Consider the following 16,752-nt stretch of genomic DNA (forward strand, 5'->3'; position numbering starts at 1 on the left):
AGTGCACAACCGTCCTATTTCTCCGGGCAAGATAGAAATATGAGCAGCTATTATGCTCTATCCCCTTCCTATACAGGATGTAGGAAGTGGGGATGTTTAATTGCAGAGCAGCCAAGAACTGCTTCTCTTCCTAAGCATTAGGGGAGGGGGGTTTGGCTCTGTTTGGAACAGACCCAACCCATCTCCTGTTGTGCTGGGGGTCGGCACAGGGGGGGGTTAAAGCAATAGCCATACAGCTCCGGGTCTGCTGTACCAGCAGGTGCGCTGAATTGTGCGCTAATGAAGGAGATGCTCGCCTAACTGCCACCTGATTAAAATGCTAATGCGGGGAGTTCGCTATCAGCTGTGTTGTTGCTGGGGAAGGAAGGGGGGGAGGGTTGGGCTTTTTTGTAGTTAGTTGGGCAGAGCTCAGCACCTTGACTGCCTCTTGTGAGGCTGAAAGAGGAGGAGGCATCATTTGAGCAGAGCTCTGCAGTTCCTTCCACTTTCTTCGGGGTGTCCCCACCCCCTCTGCTTCCTTTCCTCGTTCTGTCCCTGCAGCTGAGGGACCAGAGCATCAGGTTTGACTGGTGGAAAGGAGGTGGCAGGGCCATGATCCCAGAGGACATTCAGAGACTCCTTGAAGGTAACCCCCAATTCCTCCTTGCTGCTCTCCTGTTTAGCAGGAAAGGCTTGCAGTTATTGCAGGGGAAGAGTCTGAAAGGCCTTAAGCATCTCATTGAGCTGATCCAGGGAGGGGAATGGGAGGTTTATAAGAGTTACTGTTCTTCTATAGCTGATGGGTGGCTTTGTGGTCCTCATGTTGTGTGTGTGGCTTATGCATCCCTAATCCTGATGAGAGAAGCATAGGGGATGTGGCTGCTTGTCCCAGTGCTCTCAGTATTATGTACGAGTGCCAGGAGTTGGTAGGTGGGTCTGTGCCTCTATTAGGAGAGGGGCAACTCTTTAGTGGTCTCGGGGGCTGTGCTTGTAGAGGAAGAGAGAGTATATAAAGTTAAGGGGTGTTTTCTCCCTACCACGTGCTTTCTATTAAAGCATTGTGTGGGCTGTGCTGGCACCCAGCATCACTGGGTGAGCCAAAGAGCAGGCACACAGGGTAGAATAAACTTGTGTGTTGCAATGAGACCCCCCCCCCCCCCCCTCCCCCGGCTTTTGCTACAGCTGTGGTAGTGCAAGTAACTGCTGTTTCTTTAGTGTCGTCCTTTGGGGTGTATTTATGCAAACAGGGGGACCTATACTCACGGTTTGTGGGTTTTTTTCCTCTCCAGTATTTCCTTGCCTTCTGCAGTCACCTCTACTCACACGCTGGCTTCCCCCTACCCTGCTGACTCTCATTGACCTTCCTATATATAAAGCCTGAGCAGCAGCACTGCAGGCTGAAGCAGCAGCCTTAGCCCATTGCTGCATGTTGCCGGCACATCCTGCTGCTGTAGGTGCAGGCAGGTGGTGGGAAGGAGCTGTTTGCATTCTGCTGCTTGATGCTCTGAGCTGTTGTTTGAGCCTGACCTGCTCTGCCTCGAGGTTTCATGACCTTTGGTTTCCTGTTGCTCATCTCCTGACAGCACCAGCCCCAGTCATATCACAGAACGGCCTGGGTTGCAAAGGCCCATAATGTTCATCCAGTTCCAACCCCCTGCTATGTGCAGGGTGACCAACCACCAGCCCAGGCTGCCCTGAGCCACATCCAGCCTGGCCTTGAATGCCTGCAGGGATGGGGCATCCACAGCCTCCTTGGGCAACCTGTTCCAGTGCATCACCACCCTCTGGGTGAAAAACTTCCTCCTAATATCCAACCTAAACCTCCCCTGTCTCAGTTTAAAACCATTCCCCATTATCTCATTTCCCATTATCCTATTGTTATCCAGCCTTATAAACAGCCATTCCCCCTCCTGTCTATATGCTTCCTTCAAGTATTGCAAGGCCACAATGAGGTCTCCCTGAAGTCACCCCAACACTGAGTTCCTTCCAGTCCTGGTTCCAACACCCAGAGCACACACACTGAGCCTCCCAGCCCATCAAAGCTCCCTCCCAAATGCATTGTGTCTTCTCCCAGATGTAGGTGTGAATTCTCCCCTCTGCTTTTTAATCGTGGAGGCTTTGGTGGAGTTCACCCTTTCCCATTTTTGATGTGCAGCTCTTTATTGTTTGCTGCTGACGTTTCTGTAAACAACTCATTTCTGCACCTGCCACCTTCCTTTAACTTAGATTATTTTCTTGTTAGCTGACTGTTTTTAATTGAAGGCTTCAGATCTCCTTCTAAAGCACAGCCTTTGTTTGCTGACAAGTAGAGCAGGCTATGAATGGAGATTAATTGCATGTCACATACCTCTGTATCAAACTTGCTGTGTCTTAACAATCTATACAGACTCGAGGCCTTCCAGGGGCTGAGGAGGTTTCTTGCTATGCAGGAATCAGAGGAGCTTAAGCTCATCAGGTTTTCAAACTGCGTTATAATAAGAATTCTTGTATTTAATTAAAGTGTTACAACTCAAAGAGCCAACGTGTATTGGTGTATGGGCCATAATGTCTGCTTCCCTACATTAAGCTTTGTTCCATAGTGCAGGGCTGTATGCAAGGTGCCCAAAGGGCCAGTAGCCAACTGCTAGCTTCCATCAGCCTCACTGTTATCACAGAAGACATCTCTGAGGTTGCAGTGGTTGAAAGCTGATATATCATGGCTATCTTCTCTACGCTGTGATGCTGCAGTGCTTCTGAATGCTGATAGCCTTATGTTTATGAATAGATGTGGTTGGGACAGTTATATTACTCTGATCACATCACAAATAAGCAGCCCAAGTTGTCGTTAATTGTATGGGGTTTCAGTTTTGGTTCAGTCCAAGAGGGTGTTTTGCAGTTTTCCTCTAAAGGCTGAAACAGTGGTTCTTAATGTGACCTGAGTTGGTTTTCTGCTGGCAGATGGGTAAAAAAGAACAAGTGTTGGTTGGGGTGTGGGCACAGGAGAGATGCACACAGCCTCTAAATACCTTTCAGCTCTGCTCTCTGAGTGATGATTAACTCAGAGATTTAGTGCTGCCATTAAAAGGTTATTTACTCACCGGACTGGGGCGGCTGTGACATAATTCTTACAATGCCGTGCTCTGCGTGTGGGATTAAAGTGGATGACTGCAATTGCCTCTAGAAACCCTCCTGAAGCACTTGATGAAATCTCAACTGTTTTCCTTTTTATTCCTTCCCCCCTTCTCTTACCTTTGGTAGCTGCAGGAAATGAAAGGGAGAGTCCTGTAAACTTTCGGAGTGGATCACAGAGAGCAATCTATAAACATCAAGAATATAACGTTACTGACAAGCAGTAAAACTAACATTGGGGTGATTTACTCCGGAGCTGCTTACATATTGCTCTTCCTGATCCACTTGGAGAGTTTATGGTCAGGCTTTCTTTTTCATTTCCTGGTGCTATAAACATTGTGGCTGGCTCTGAAAAGGGCTCTGCCTGCTTTGCAGGAGGGACCATAGTTCTGTTATAACTTATCCAGCAGCTGATCTGTGCTGACATGGCAGCAAGTAAATACCATATTGCAGCTGATGGCATGCTCACGGAGCTGATCTGTGCTTAATAAGGGCACAAGAGCAGCTGATGTCGGCCCAGTTTGTGGTTCTTGTTTGTTCTCATTGCAGCCTGCAAGGGTTTCTCTCGCTGGCTGATCTCTACAGTGTTGTCTTAAAGCTGATTTGTACATAATAAACTGTCCCTTCAGCCTCCATCTCTTCTTACATTAAGTTTCTCAGGGCAAGGTTATGTTCTTGGTGCCTAGATATGTGTATGTGGTTGTTATTTATGTTATTTGTAAGCAGTGCAAGTCCAGCACTGTTTTGTTTGTCCTAAGTCAGTGCTGTATCTTGGAGGGGGAATTAAAACAGTGTAGAGATGTGCTAAAAATGAAACTTAACCAAAGCAAAAGATCCAGCAGAGCCTCAGTGGGATACCATGCAGGGGTGAGGGTGTTCTCTCCTCCTTCTTCAGGCTGCATCTCTCTGCTCCTCTTCATCACTGTAAAGACAAAGTGGGAAGGGATCCCTGTTTGTGGGGGTGCACATCTGCCCCACTCCCTGAGCACACAGCTTGCTCTGTCCTTGCTTCTGTCCTTTGCTTCAGAGAGATGCGTTTCTCTATTTCCCCTCCAGCTCTCAGCCTTTCTTATGTTTGCCATAAATAGGTGATGAAAATAAGAGCTCGTGACTTTAGCAGGGGGAGTTATTCATTTCTCCTGTGGCACTTTGATCTTCTGTGCTCGCAGGTAGAGGAACTGTTTTGTTAAGGAGCTATAAAGGTTCCTGGGGCATGCTGAGCAGTGCTGGCTGCTGTACCGGCAGCTGAAGCATAAGGAGCTGCAAGTCTTGCAAGCAGGATATTAAACTGACATTAGTGTCACAGTATGGGGCGTGAATTAAAGGTTGGAGAGGGCTGTGGGTGTACAGCATCACAGCTTTGAAGCCAAGCTTTGCTAGAGGAAAGCAGCAGTAAAGCTGCCGGAGGACAGGGATGATGATGCTTTCATTTACAGAGCAGGTGTGGTTGGAAATGTTCTGTTTTTCTAAGAGGCTTCTGTTAGGAGTATAAATATTCATCCAAATAGAAGGCACTTAATCTACCTGTAGTCTCTTTGTCTTTCAGTTCAGGTTAGATTTCTACACCTAGCTGTGCTTTTCAAGTGAGAGTGTATCACATTTACTTCTGCCAAGCTGTCCTGTTGGGCAAGCACAATGTATCTGAGCATTAGCAGAGAACGTGGTGTGATATATCTGTATGTGAGTGAGTGCACAACCAACCTAGTGTTCAATGCCTGCTCCTTAGGAGGGTTATTTCAGTGAAAACCACAAGCTGGGATTTCCTTTAAGTGATGGGTGTAAGGTGTCCGCTGTATTAGAAGTGTTTTTGCTACTTCTGTGAATGGCAGCCTTTCATAGCAGTGGATTTTTAGGGTTTGGGGATGTAGGGAGGTATATAGGAGGTGTTGGGGGCTGCACACAACAGAGTAAGGCAGTGGTTAATGAGAGAAGTAAATGCATGTGGTGGAAGAGTGGTGTTCAAGCAAGGCATCTGACCTGAGCTAACTCTAATTGCTGGGTGTCAGTGGGGGACAGACCCACTGGAAGCTGTGAATCCTGGTGTCTCATGGTGGGCTGACAGTCTGTCTTCCTCATATCTGCACCAGGGCTTTCTGATCCTTGAGATGCTGATGCCGTTCTCAGCCAAGGATGGGTAGCATTAGCTTCCCATTAGCTTTAACTTGTTTCTTTCCCTTTACTCAGATGCTGAGTGCTTCCTGGTGGATGGACTGCAGAATGAAAACTTGAGTCCTAAAGCAAGGGAGCAGAGGAACACAATTCTCTTTGGCTTCCAGCAAGCCAAAGCCAGGTATGTGTTGTCTCTGTATGTGTCTCCTAATGAACAGTGCCATAACTTTGGATACTGCATGCTGTATTCAGGCAATGGGACAACTGGCCCGTGCTTTGAAAGATGATGAGCATTCAGGAGCTGCTATAATTGAGAGTATGCTGTGTCCTGTTTACATCAGCTGGTTCTATTTGGTTGTCTGTGGAGTTAACAGACTCCAAAGGTAGGCAATGATGCTTCTTAAAGCAGGAAACATGATTTGGGCAGCATCTGTACAGCTCTTTGCATACGAATCTGATGCTCTTCTTCCTTCGCCACGGTGCTATTGGGGGTTTTGTGTATAGGGGGGAAAATCCATTACTTGATGCTGAGATATGTGGATAAATCAGTACAGTATACAAAGGCTCACACTGCTGGCTTGCTGCTGAAAGTATCCATTCCACGTGTGGCTCCTGAGCCCAAACACACATTGCATGTAATCTGGCACAAGAAAAAGGAGAGAAGATGACTTCCTATGTTAAACCTCTGAACTGTGTTCCCAAATCTGCTGACCTCAGCCTTGTTCAGGTCTTGAATGAGGATGGGAGCTGCGTCACTTGGATTCAAGAGCAAAGCAGACAAAGGTTGTGTTGCGGTGCTAGGGGAGAATCAAGGAACATAAAACAGAAAGCATGTTGCTGGAGGCTTAAATGCAACTTGGAGCCTCAGCTGCATTATATTTCTGGCTGGAAATGTGATGTATAGCTTGTTGTTAGTGTTCTAGTTAAAAGATATGAGTTGTGTCATTTGAAGTTAAGACCTGACAATAAAACTCAGGGTGGCTGAGTGATGGAAGCATCCCATTGAAATAAAACTGCTGTCAAGTCCCTGAGATGTAGAGAGTTTTATCCTTTGGAAGGGCACAGCCAGATCCTATTCCCTGCAGTCCCACTGAAGAACTTTGCAAGATGCCCTGCTGTATCTTAATCGATCTTTCCTGCTGGCTAATTATGCATCAGTTTTACTCAGCAACACGGGACTGTGTAATTATCAGCCTGGGTTGCCCTGAATAATTGAAACAAACGGGATGCAGAAGATGGAAGCCTTTGGAAATGGGGCTGTGATGTATCTAAGGGAGGAAAGGTGCATCTGGCAGTGTCTTGTAGAGCTGGGGAGGAACCTTTTGGTGTGGGTGGGTGCAGAGGGCTGATGTGGCTTCTGAGACATTGCCAGGTAGCAACTTTGGGTTGGAAGGAGTGAAGTAAACAGGACTATGAACCTGAAGTATTCAGACATTAAGTCAAGCTTATATTTATTCCCAATGGTCTTGAGAGCTTAGGAGTGATATATCCTTGTATGATCCAGCACTAGGTCTGTCTTGAATGAATTTTACAACCAGTACCATGGAACCTGATCAATGTGTGAAGTCCTGGATGTTCAGGTTAAGATATGGGCCCCAGCCCTGCTGCTTATTGAAACAGATTGCCAGTAAATGTGGAGGTGGAAGTGAGACCCATAGCAAAGAGCACAGGGCACTGCTGATTTCCTCCTTGTGTTTTATTGCTTGGTGGCATTTGGAAATGGTGAGAAGAGCAGTGTACAAATGCTGCCCTGAGCCATTAACGCAATGGTTTGTGGTGGGAGATGACTGTAATGATGACTCTCTTTTTATCTGAAAGGTTCTGAGCAAGCTCTGCTCCTGGTGGGGTGCACAGGTCTGTCCCTTTGGGGCTTCCTGTGGCTTCGTGGCTTCTGCTCAGGAAATCAGCAGCAGTCATGCTCAGGAAGCGCTGTATAACACAGTATAGGGTTTCATTGTTTGGGTTCATCATGGACATAAGTAAACTGCTGAACTACCAGGGAGAGACACACGGTCTCTGAAAGGGAAGAGCTTCATCTCAGCTGATTATCCTGAGCCACTCTCATAAGTGTTCCTGTAACTTCAGGTCTTTGTATGGCAGCTCTCCCCATGGCCTCATAAGAGCCCCCGCCAGGAGGGCCCTGATGGCTGTAATAGGAACAAGTGCTGGAGCTCTGTCTCCACACACTACCTGGGAGGATATATTGTTCCCCTCTTGCCAGGAGGAGTGCGGTAGGTAGGGGCTGGATTATATTTGCAGCTTATATATGTATATATATTGAGGCAGTCAAGGGTATTTCTGCTCAAGGAGCTGTGTTAGAGGCACTGCCATAGTGCTTGTGGGAAGGCTGTCACCATGCAGCTGAGTTACGAGTCCCTGTGCTGTTTTACTTTCAGAAACCATTTGGTTATTTAAAGTGTGTCACCGCATTGAAAAAATGTGGTGTTTTCTTTTGGTTTCCCCCTCTCTTTGCAAACTTGGACCCTGTTCTGTTTTCTGATTTCATATACAAAACCTGGCGGTATATACATCCTTTTTCCCCCCTTTTGGGTGTTGATAGTCTCTTTATTGCTTTCCCCAACTGCATCCATTAGACAAGCCATAGAGAGAAGCTGGAGGTGTGGTCCCCAACAGGACGGTGACAGCAACATCAACACCTTGACCAACAGCTGAAGATGCTGCTCTGGTGCTGCATGGAAAAGCAAAGTGTGATGCATAGAACTTGCTGATAAAGCAGCTTTGGTTTAAGGGAGGGCAGGGGGAGGATGCTGTGTGCCAGGCTGGGGTTGTACTCACCTTCCAGAAACCCCAGAGCTTGTCAGTTGCTTCTGTTTTAGGTCGGTTGGTGCTGAGGGTTTGTTTCAAGCTGTTCCTTAGGAAGATTGCTGCTGTTTCTTATGTCTTAGCAAAGGCAGCTGCAGAGCGAGCAGCAGATGTCCAACACCTGGAATGAATCAGATACATGGCTCTGCTCGGGATCACAGACCTGTTCTTGTCCTTTGGCAAGAGCAGCAAGCAAAAAAGATGTCATCTTGCTGTTAAATGACCTCACCTCAGCATTTAGGCCCTTCTAGAGCAGCTAGGATGGCAGGGGGTGAGATGGGGAGAATGGGATTGACATATGGATATGGAGATAAATACTTCCTCCATCTCTGTGGAGGCAGAGAGTTGTTTAAACTCCCTCTTGGAAGGCCAATTTGCACTGATGGATACAAACTGTTAGTATTTTTTCCCCCCTTGTAGTAGTGCTAAAAGGAGAATCCCAAGTTGGGAGGGACCCATAAGGATCATCAAGCCTGGCTCCTTCAAGGCAGACCTGTCCTATGCCAAAGCAGAGATAAAAAGGGCTTAATTAATGCTGTTTCTCATATAGACCCACTGGGAAATCCAGAGTAGGCCCTGAAGCTCTGTCTGCAAGTGGAAGCATAAGGATAAACCCAGTGTGGTGTGAGGATCCTTGGGTTGTGCTGTGAATCTCACATACCAATGTATGGTATGTGTGCTGTTGCATCAGTGAGCTGCTGGTTATACTGGTTTACAAGTGCAGATGAACTGTTGCTGCTTGACACGGATCCTGGGGTTGAACTTGATGCTGCAATACTGCATTATACATCAGATGCTGCTATGGGGCCGTAAATGGTTCACAAATGGAAATGCATCCAAAACTTTGCATCAAGCAGAGTAATTGGCCTGTTGTAGTCATCTCGAGTGTATTAACTGCCATCTATTGCTTCGTTTTCAACTCTACTGTAGAAGTTTGGAGATTGGAAATTAAAGAAAAACTGATTTTGGGGGGTAGTTTTGCTTCATTAGTGTAAATTCACTGCCTGTAGCTCATTATGCTGAATAATGTGCAATACCAAGATGAAAAGAGCTTAAGAATGTGACCTTATAGGGTGGATAATTGAACACATTAACGCTGGGGCTGGTCTGCAGTCCCACCATGTTGTCCTTCATTAGGCCAAGGGTGTGAGCAGAGAGGCATTCCTTCTGTTACCAGCACTCCAATGGAGTAGTGACTTCTTATTAAGGTCCAGTGGAGTTAAGATGTTCTGAATTTATTCTGTAATCTCAGTAGGAGATTTTTCCCCCCCTCCTTCCTTTGGAGAGTGATGAGGAAGGAATTCTTTGCATTCACTTGGCCAAATTCAATTCAGCTGTTATCACATTCTACCTGCTTTTATACCTGGGGTGAACGCAGCCCCTCACTCAGCCAGTAATGCAGTTTGGTGCCGTTTGGCTTTGGCTCCTTTCAGTAATTCCCATCACTTCCATATCAGCTGATAAAATTACCCCTTATTTCACCGTCCATTTCCTGGTGAATGCATTGTTAATCTGAAACCCGAGGACTGTAAATGATTGAGACTGTGTAACCAGATTCTCTGCCTATCTGCTGCTGCTTCTGGAGCATTTAGCTAGGAAATGCATTGAACTGGTTTGTAACAAGGCTGTGCTAATGGTGAGCTCCCCAACCCTCTTTATTTTCCTGTTCTTGAAATCTCGTACAGCATTGATTACTTTTTCATTTGTTTTTTTTTTCTATTCTTTTCTTGCAAACATTTAAAAAGCAGCGAAAATTGTGCACCAAACGAATTAGACTGTCTTGGTATATCTAATTTAACAGCTGTGGTGATGTGAGTGTTCTTAATTGGACAAGAAAATGCCGGAAATTTGATTGAAACCTGACTATATTGCGTGGTTCCTGCTGAAATGGAGCCTGAGAGGAAAGTGGGGTTTAGGCTCTATAGATGCTAAAGCTGCAAGGAGACCATTATATCCATCAATTTTGACCCCTGGCGTAATACAGACCGTAAGATCTCAGAAAACCATTTTGCTTCCAACCCCAAATGGGTCTGCTTTGAATCCATCAGCATTGGGATGTGGCAAAGGGGTGCACATTGATCAGCCAGCTCACCCTGTGGGATGAAGGCTGGGTGTTGTCGTGTGTCTTAATTGCATTTCTGTGCCACTGATGGACTCGGTGACTTTCCTGCCTGGAGTTTGGCTCCTGCTGATCCCAGATCAGTCGGTCCCAGCAGCATCACTGTATCCAGGCAATGGTTTGTGAGTGCAAGAGCTCAGCACGGCTGCTTTCCTGAAGGTAAAGCCTTATCCCCTCTCTATGGGAGGCAGTGGAAGGTTCTCCTTTGGAAGGAGGCATTCTGCCTAACTCTGTGACTCAGTTTCCCTCTGCAATGTGACAAAACCACTTTCTTTTCATTGTCACCGTTCACCCTCTGAGGTCTGTTTATACAGTTGAGTTTGACTGGGGCCCATTGGAGACACAGCTGCTCCGAGACTGATGAATTAGGGCCTGGATGTGCATGTTTTTTGGGAGCAAAGCACATAAACCCTTCCAGACAAGTGACACTTTCTCATACTCATGTTTTCTTGCATGAGCAACGTTTCGTGTTTCCAATGGAACCAATTCCTGTCTGGCCCCAAAATATGCACCGATGAGGTGAGAGAGGTGGGTGGTTCACTGCAAACTATGTGGGGGGAAATGCTTGTAGGATGGCTGTTGTTCAAGTCCTGGCAGCACAGAGCTCATTCTTTGGCTTCGTGATGGAAACTGGATATCTCTGGGTTAGCTCCTTGCTCTACTTATCGCATCAAAATTCTCCATGGGTTTCCTTTGAGTTGGTTTTGCTGGAGGTTAATCATATGGCAGGAGGTGTTCCCTCCCTCTCCACTTCTTCAAGGTCTGAGCGCAAACTTTTGTCTTTTTTGTGCTATTTCCTATGCTTTGAGTGCTGCCCTTCTTAAGGGATTCCTCTTGTAGCTGTTGGATGGAGAAAGAGAGTGGGAAGAGCACATACCAAAGCTCAACCTTCCCTCTGATGCAACCTTCAATACACACAGAGGGTCTGAGGGGAAGAATGTTTGTATTTAAGTAACTTCAGTGAGCAAACTGGAAACGCTGTGCCACCCTCAGTGGGTGCCCTGCAGGCTCCAGGTCTTCATGTGGCAGGTGAAGGAATTCAATCCTCACTTTCATCTTCCATAAGAACATCTTCTCCTCGCTCCTGATTCAATCTTAAAACTCTTTCATTCTCTTCTTCAGCCTTTCCAGAGCGAAAATGATCAAAGCAGGAGATGAAAGACTCATCCTGATCCGATGAGATAAGAATTTTGACCGTTTCCTTATGCCTCAGTAAAATAAATAACCAAAAGCAATGCATCTTTTTTGGTATATTTTTGTCCCCCCCCCCCCCCTCTTTGATTTGATCAGAGTGAAACTAACGTGGGCTTGCTGGCCCGGTAGGAAATGGAACTCAATTTAACATTTTTTTAAACCATTTTACTGTATTAAAAATGACAGAGGTTAGAAACAAAGCTCTTATACTTTTATTGAACTGGAATGAGAAGTGACAGAAAATCATTTTGGTCCTAGTGCAGTAAATGTTATCACTAAAACATGTTCAGGGGAGATTAGGACAGTCTCTCAAGCACAGGAGACAAAAGTTCACCAAACGAGAAGTGATTTCTCTGTCCTTGTCTCGGGATCAGAATCTGTTCAGGTTTGGGGATGGATGGGGTTGGGGTGAGGAGGAAGGATGAGGACTTTGGAGCTCTGCATGTTGTAGAGTAGGGGAATAAAGGCATGGAGCTGCTTTGACTGTTCCTCTGACCTTAGGTGTGTTATGGGATGGAAAGAGGAGGTGCAGCTGCCATAGGATGCATAGGAAAGAGTTGGTATTAATAGGGGACTGCTGTCAAGAGCACCCAAGGATCAAGGGATATGTGCAGCCCTTTCTAACTGCTGCTATGGCTCCTTCCAATGTATTTAGCTGTTATTTATCACCACAGGAGCCTGTTCTCCCAGAAAAATCCCTTGGCTGCATGTATTTTCTTTTCCTTCTTGTCCAAAAGAAAACGAGACAAATAAATATTATGCCCTTAATCAGAATTCTGTTGTTGTTTTCTAATTAATCTGTGTCAGTAGCTCGAATGTTTGTATTAAATCATTTTCTTCATGAAAGCTTTTAATGAGTAAACAAATTGATTGGATTTTTACAGACTGGATTCTTGCCACTGATGCCTATAGACCAACCCTTTGTTATGCATTTTGCTTGTGAATGGGTCACTTTGTGGTTTTTCCCAACTCCTTGATCAGTTTCCAAACTATGCCTATGCTGTTTCCATATTAAAATGATTCATGCTATAACCAAAGGCATTCTCAGAAGTGTTGTGAGAGAGAAATCATGGAGGATTTCTTTCCATCATGGCCATCCCTATAGTGGATGTTTGTCCTGGCCTTCTGAACTAGAAACTCCAGGCTTTGAGATATTAGTGCAGGAGAATTGGGAAGCATGGATTTGGTAATGTGGGTTTTCGTATTCATGGCTCTGCAGGGAGGTTCTTGCAGTTCTGGGTCAGTGATCTTCCTATGCTTCTAAATGAGGATGGTGCCTTTGCTAGATGGAGGTGGCCAAAGAAGCAGAGAGCTGGGATGGGAGGAAAATGAGAACGAAACTGGAAGGCACAGAGATGCAAAGGCTGATCAGGGCCATCTCAGTATGTTCAAGCATGTTGTTGAGTTCTTAACGTGACCTGCTCTCAGAAGAGCTGCAGGACAGCAGCTCTTTACAGTCGAGGCTGTGAAGGGAATGGACACATAAACCAGTCTGTATTGAGAAAGAGACCTGAAATAAGAGGAAGAAGTTGAGAGCCTTCGAAGCTCTTGCATTGGAGGGGATCTGGTTAGCAAAAGGGGGTTTTTAAGTATCAGGGATGTCCCAAGTCCATCTAGCATCAGTAGGACTTGTTACCTCTGTTTGTTTCTTGCACAAAATACATTTAGACCATTCACTGGCAGCACGTCTGGTATGATTCTCCCATCTGTCACTTATTCATCAGGCTGGAAAAAACAAAAGTCATTGCAAAAATCATATATGCTTATGCTCGTTTCTTTCATTTATTGATGTATTTTTTGTCTTGTAGGTACCACTTGGAGTTTCTGCCCCGAGGTGAGTACAAGCTGGTGGGAAGGAGGGGGGATTCTCACTGTTGGGGAGCAGGGGAGGGCTGGTTGTGTGCTGATTTCTTTGCAGAGCTGATGAGGAGCTTAAAATGAACTTAGAGCTGTGTGTGGGGCAGCTCTTAGGGATGGAGGGGTGCAAAGCTGTGTTAAGGGCTATGGCAGCAGCCAGAGTTGGTATTCCTTTTGGGTAGAAGAGTGAGTAAATGGATGGGGCTTTGAGTGATGGATCCAATGGAAGGTTGCCCTGCCAATGGTGTGGGGTTATGGTCGCTTCCAACCCAACCACTCTATGGGATGTGAATATCTTGGACAAGCCCAGGAAATGGCTTTTGCCAGGAAATTTAGGCTTTGTAGGGTACCTGCAGGTCACCAGCAGTGTCAATGAGTACTTCTGCGCATCCAGGGCAGCTGATGGATATATATTTCCTCAGGGTTGACTTTGAGCTCCTTTGACTCTGTATGGGATTGGTGTAGTTGAGCTGTAATTCCCAATTGGGGACATTAGGGTACAGCCAAGCTATGGCAAAGGCATGTGGTTTGGTGGGCTCGCTGCAAGCAATGAGTGCAGTAGGTGAGCACAAACAAGGATCTGCCAGCTCTCAAATGAGATGGGAGCTGGGGCTGTAATAAAAACCCCTGTGAGCATTTCTGAATTGGTTAATCCTTCATTTACTCCAGGAATAAATTCCAGTACGTTACCTCCTTGATCAGGGCCCACTTCCAGCACATCCTGCCTATCTGGCAACACAGAAATGTCAGAAATGCAGCAGCGCTGCAATTCCCTTTAGAACAGTGTTATCACATTTTAATATGAGCCTCAGTGCAGCCTCGGTGCTTCTAATTGCTTTCAAACCATTGTTTTCATGCGTTCGGTTGATGAACCCAGCATCTGGCATCATTTGAGAAAGTACAACAGACAGCTGTGCTCAAAATTAAAGGGGGGGAAAAAAAGTGAGGAAGGATTAGAACACATAAAAGGGCTCAAAATTAGTCGTGTGGGTTGATTTTTCTTTCTTAATTTGGAAAGTTCGATTCAGAAGGTGGAGGGAGGGATCTGCTTTTGTTCTGTTTGAAATATCGTGTTCCTTTATGGAGCTGGAAGCCTAAATAATGTTAGGAGGGTTGGTTGGTGGAGCTGGAGAGTTGATTTGTAAATGCAGCTCATGGCAGGGCTGTATGGAGTTATGCTGTGTGAGCATTTGGGTCTTGAGGTGCGTTGCAAACTGAACTCATCCCAGTGCCATTTTGGAGATCCAAAGCTATCCTGTATATATCCTTGTATAGAGCAAAACGTGGGCAGGGATGTTGCCTTGGCTGCAGGGAATGAAGCTGTGGGAGGAGGAGAGGTGGTGATGGGACTTAGTGTGTGTGTGCTGGGTGGGGGAGAGCTGGAGATTGACTGTGAGGCTTGTGCCTTTTAAAAGGCAAAGCAGGTGACAAAGATAACAGGTCAGTGGAGGCTGGGGGGGAAGGAAGGGCTGATGCTTAGAAGGTTTGGGATGCTCATCTTAAGAGCAAAACCTCAATGGTTGCAGCTTTCCCACTGTGTTAGGTTCTGGTAATGGCCAAGAAAGTCAACTCGGGGCCTGGATCTGCTTTGCTTCTCCTTCAGGTTGTGCTTCTCAATTCAGAATTGAGTGCAGGGGAAACGTTCTGCATCAGCTTTGAGCAGAAAGGAGCGGTGTGAGGGAGCAGCACCAGGCCATTCCGGGGTACTGCAATGCATTGGGATTCATGGAGGGAGGGGGAAACTACAGGCAAGAGGAGATGGTTCATTGAGGAGAAGTGGGGAGCACTGCAAAAGAAGGGTTAGGAAAGGAGAGAGGTTCTTGTGGCTAAATAAGAGAGCTCTGCAATGGGGCTGAAGTTTGGCTTTGCTGGAATGGAGCTTAGCATTGAATTGCTCCTTAAAAATCAGGAGCCTTCATGTTCTGCAACAGGCTTAAGTATCTGTGGAAAGCCCTAGGTCCCTTCTCTCATGGTGTGTATATATATATATTTAGATGGAGTATGTATTGTTTTACCTCTGTTGGCCTTGCTTGCCTTGGCTCAGATGCACAGAGCTTCATGGGTCACTCGCTGTTAGAAGAGCTGGATGCCACAGCAGTGCATGAGATAAGGAGAGCCGAGGCACGCATGCAGTTTCCTTTCTTAACTGGCATTTTACAATGGCCTTAAGTATCAGATTTATGAAGTAGCTTTCCTCTAGGCAACCTCAAATGTATTGAATCAAACTGAAGCAGAGCTGGATGGGAGACGGAACCGCTGCTCCCTGCTATTGCATACTTGGTTCGTGTAGTTATGACAAGTACAAGTAGCAAATCATTAAAGCAGCAAAAACACCATCTTTACTGTAAAGATCCCCCTTTGAAGCCGAGGCGGAGTGTTCCTGAATTAATGGAGTGCATGGTGATTTTCTTAAGTTTTATTTATAAAAAAGCCTCTTTGCATCCACGCCAAGAGTCTCCAGCTCAGTGGTAAGCAGGGTTCAAGCACAGAAACCCGCTCTAGATTGATGATGTGTTGGAAAAGGCAAGGGGAAAAAATAGCAAATTGACAATATTTGTACCATATTGTTAAAATATCCATCCTATCACCATGCGTGGAATTCCCCTGCTTTATAAACACGAGTGCCAGCTCCAATCCTCGAGATGTCATAACACGGAGAGACAAAAAGAAAACACAAAACTTGGGTTCGAATGCCTTCTGAAGTCCTGGATGTGTTTGGGTGGTGTGTGGGACAGAGTTAATTAATGGCAAATAGAATATACACAAAGGCACATGTTCTTGGAGTTAAAAAAAGAAAAGCTTTAACATCAACACTTCTGACAGCTCCCTTTGTCAGCAACTGAGCTTTGCTTCCTGCAGCTCCAAGCATGGGGTTCTCCTCTCTATGGGCATTATAACCTGGGTAAACTAGTCTATAAAGAGAGTGCTTCTAGCATCCGAGTCTCTCATTTCATAGTCCTATAGACTCTAAGCAGTTGCATGGTGTTGCTTTTATATGGGCTTATAAATGATGCTGTTACCTTATGAATGTATTTTGGAGGTGAGCAATGAGTCTAGGAGCAAACTTGGGCACATGGGTGCTCCTATTGATGTCCATGGGTAGAAAAAGCCAAGAGATGTGTAGCTTTGGTACCTCTGCTTTTTGTGTCTGATCTACTGACCCTCCAGCCTGTCCAAAGCCAGAGTTTTGAAGCACCTTCCCTACCATGTTTCCAGTGCTGCGTTGCTTTATAGAGCAGTAATTCTGCCCTTTAGTGAGACTCCATCCTGAAGCACAACTGGAAAATCACCCTCTGCCCTATTACAAATGAGCATCTCCCCCATTCCCTGGAGTGCCCATCACCCACTGTGTGCTCCCAGCTCTTGTCTTTGCACTCTCTGTTCATACTCCTATTTTCCCAACAGCCCAAAATTGCTGCAGATACGGGCAAGACAGCCTCCTTGTGTCTTGCCATTGGAATATGTTTGCTAAACTCCAGCTCCCTCATGGGTTTATTCCACTTCTTCCCTGTTTGCTCGGAAACAAACACAGGCTGACCCTCCAGAAGCTGCAACAGGCATTA

At 46.0% G+C, this 16,752-nt stretch overlaps 1 protein-coding gene across 1 annotated transcript in view; it reads left to right on the plus strand.

Moving 5' to 3' along the window:
* The first annotated feature begins 345 nt into the window (after positions 1-345).
* Positions 346-16,752, plus strand: part of SKAP1 (src kinase associated phosphoprotein 1) — a 113,049-nt gene continuing 96,642 nt past the window's right edge. The window contains exons 1-3 of the mRNA XM_015885596.3: positions 346-625; positions 5,272-5,377; positions 13,141-13,166. Coding sequence (XP_015741082.2) covers positions 592-625; positions 5,272-5,377; positions 13,141-13,166 — 166 coding nt within the window. The 5' untranslated portion in view covers positions 346-591. The remainder of the gene's footprint in view (positions 626-5,271; positions 5,378-13,140; positions 13,167-16,752) is intronic.

Source organism: Coturnix japonica, unplaced genomic scaffold, assembly GCF_054131305.1.
Source record: "Coturnix japonica strain WE unplaced genomic scaffold, WE-NBRP24 Scf049, whole genome shotgun sequence".
Lineage (NCBI taxonomy): Eukaryota > Metazoa > Chordata > Aves > Galliformes > Phasianidae > Coturnix > Coturnix japonica.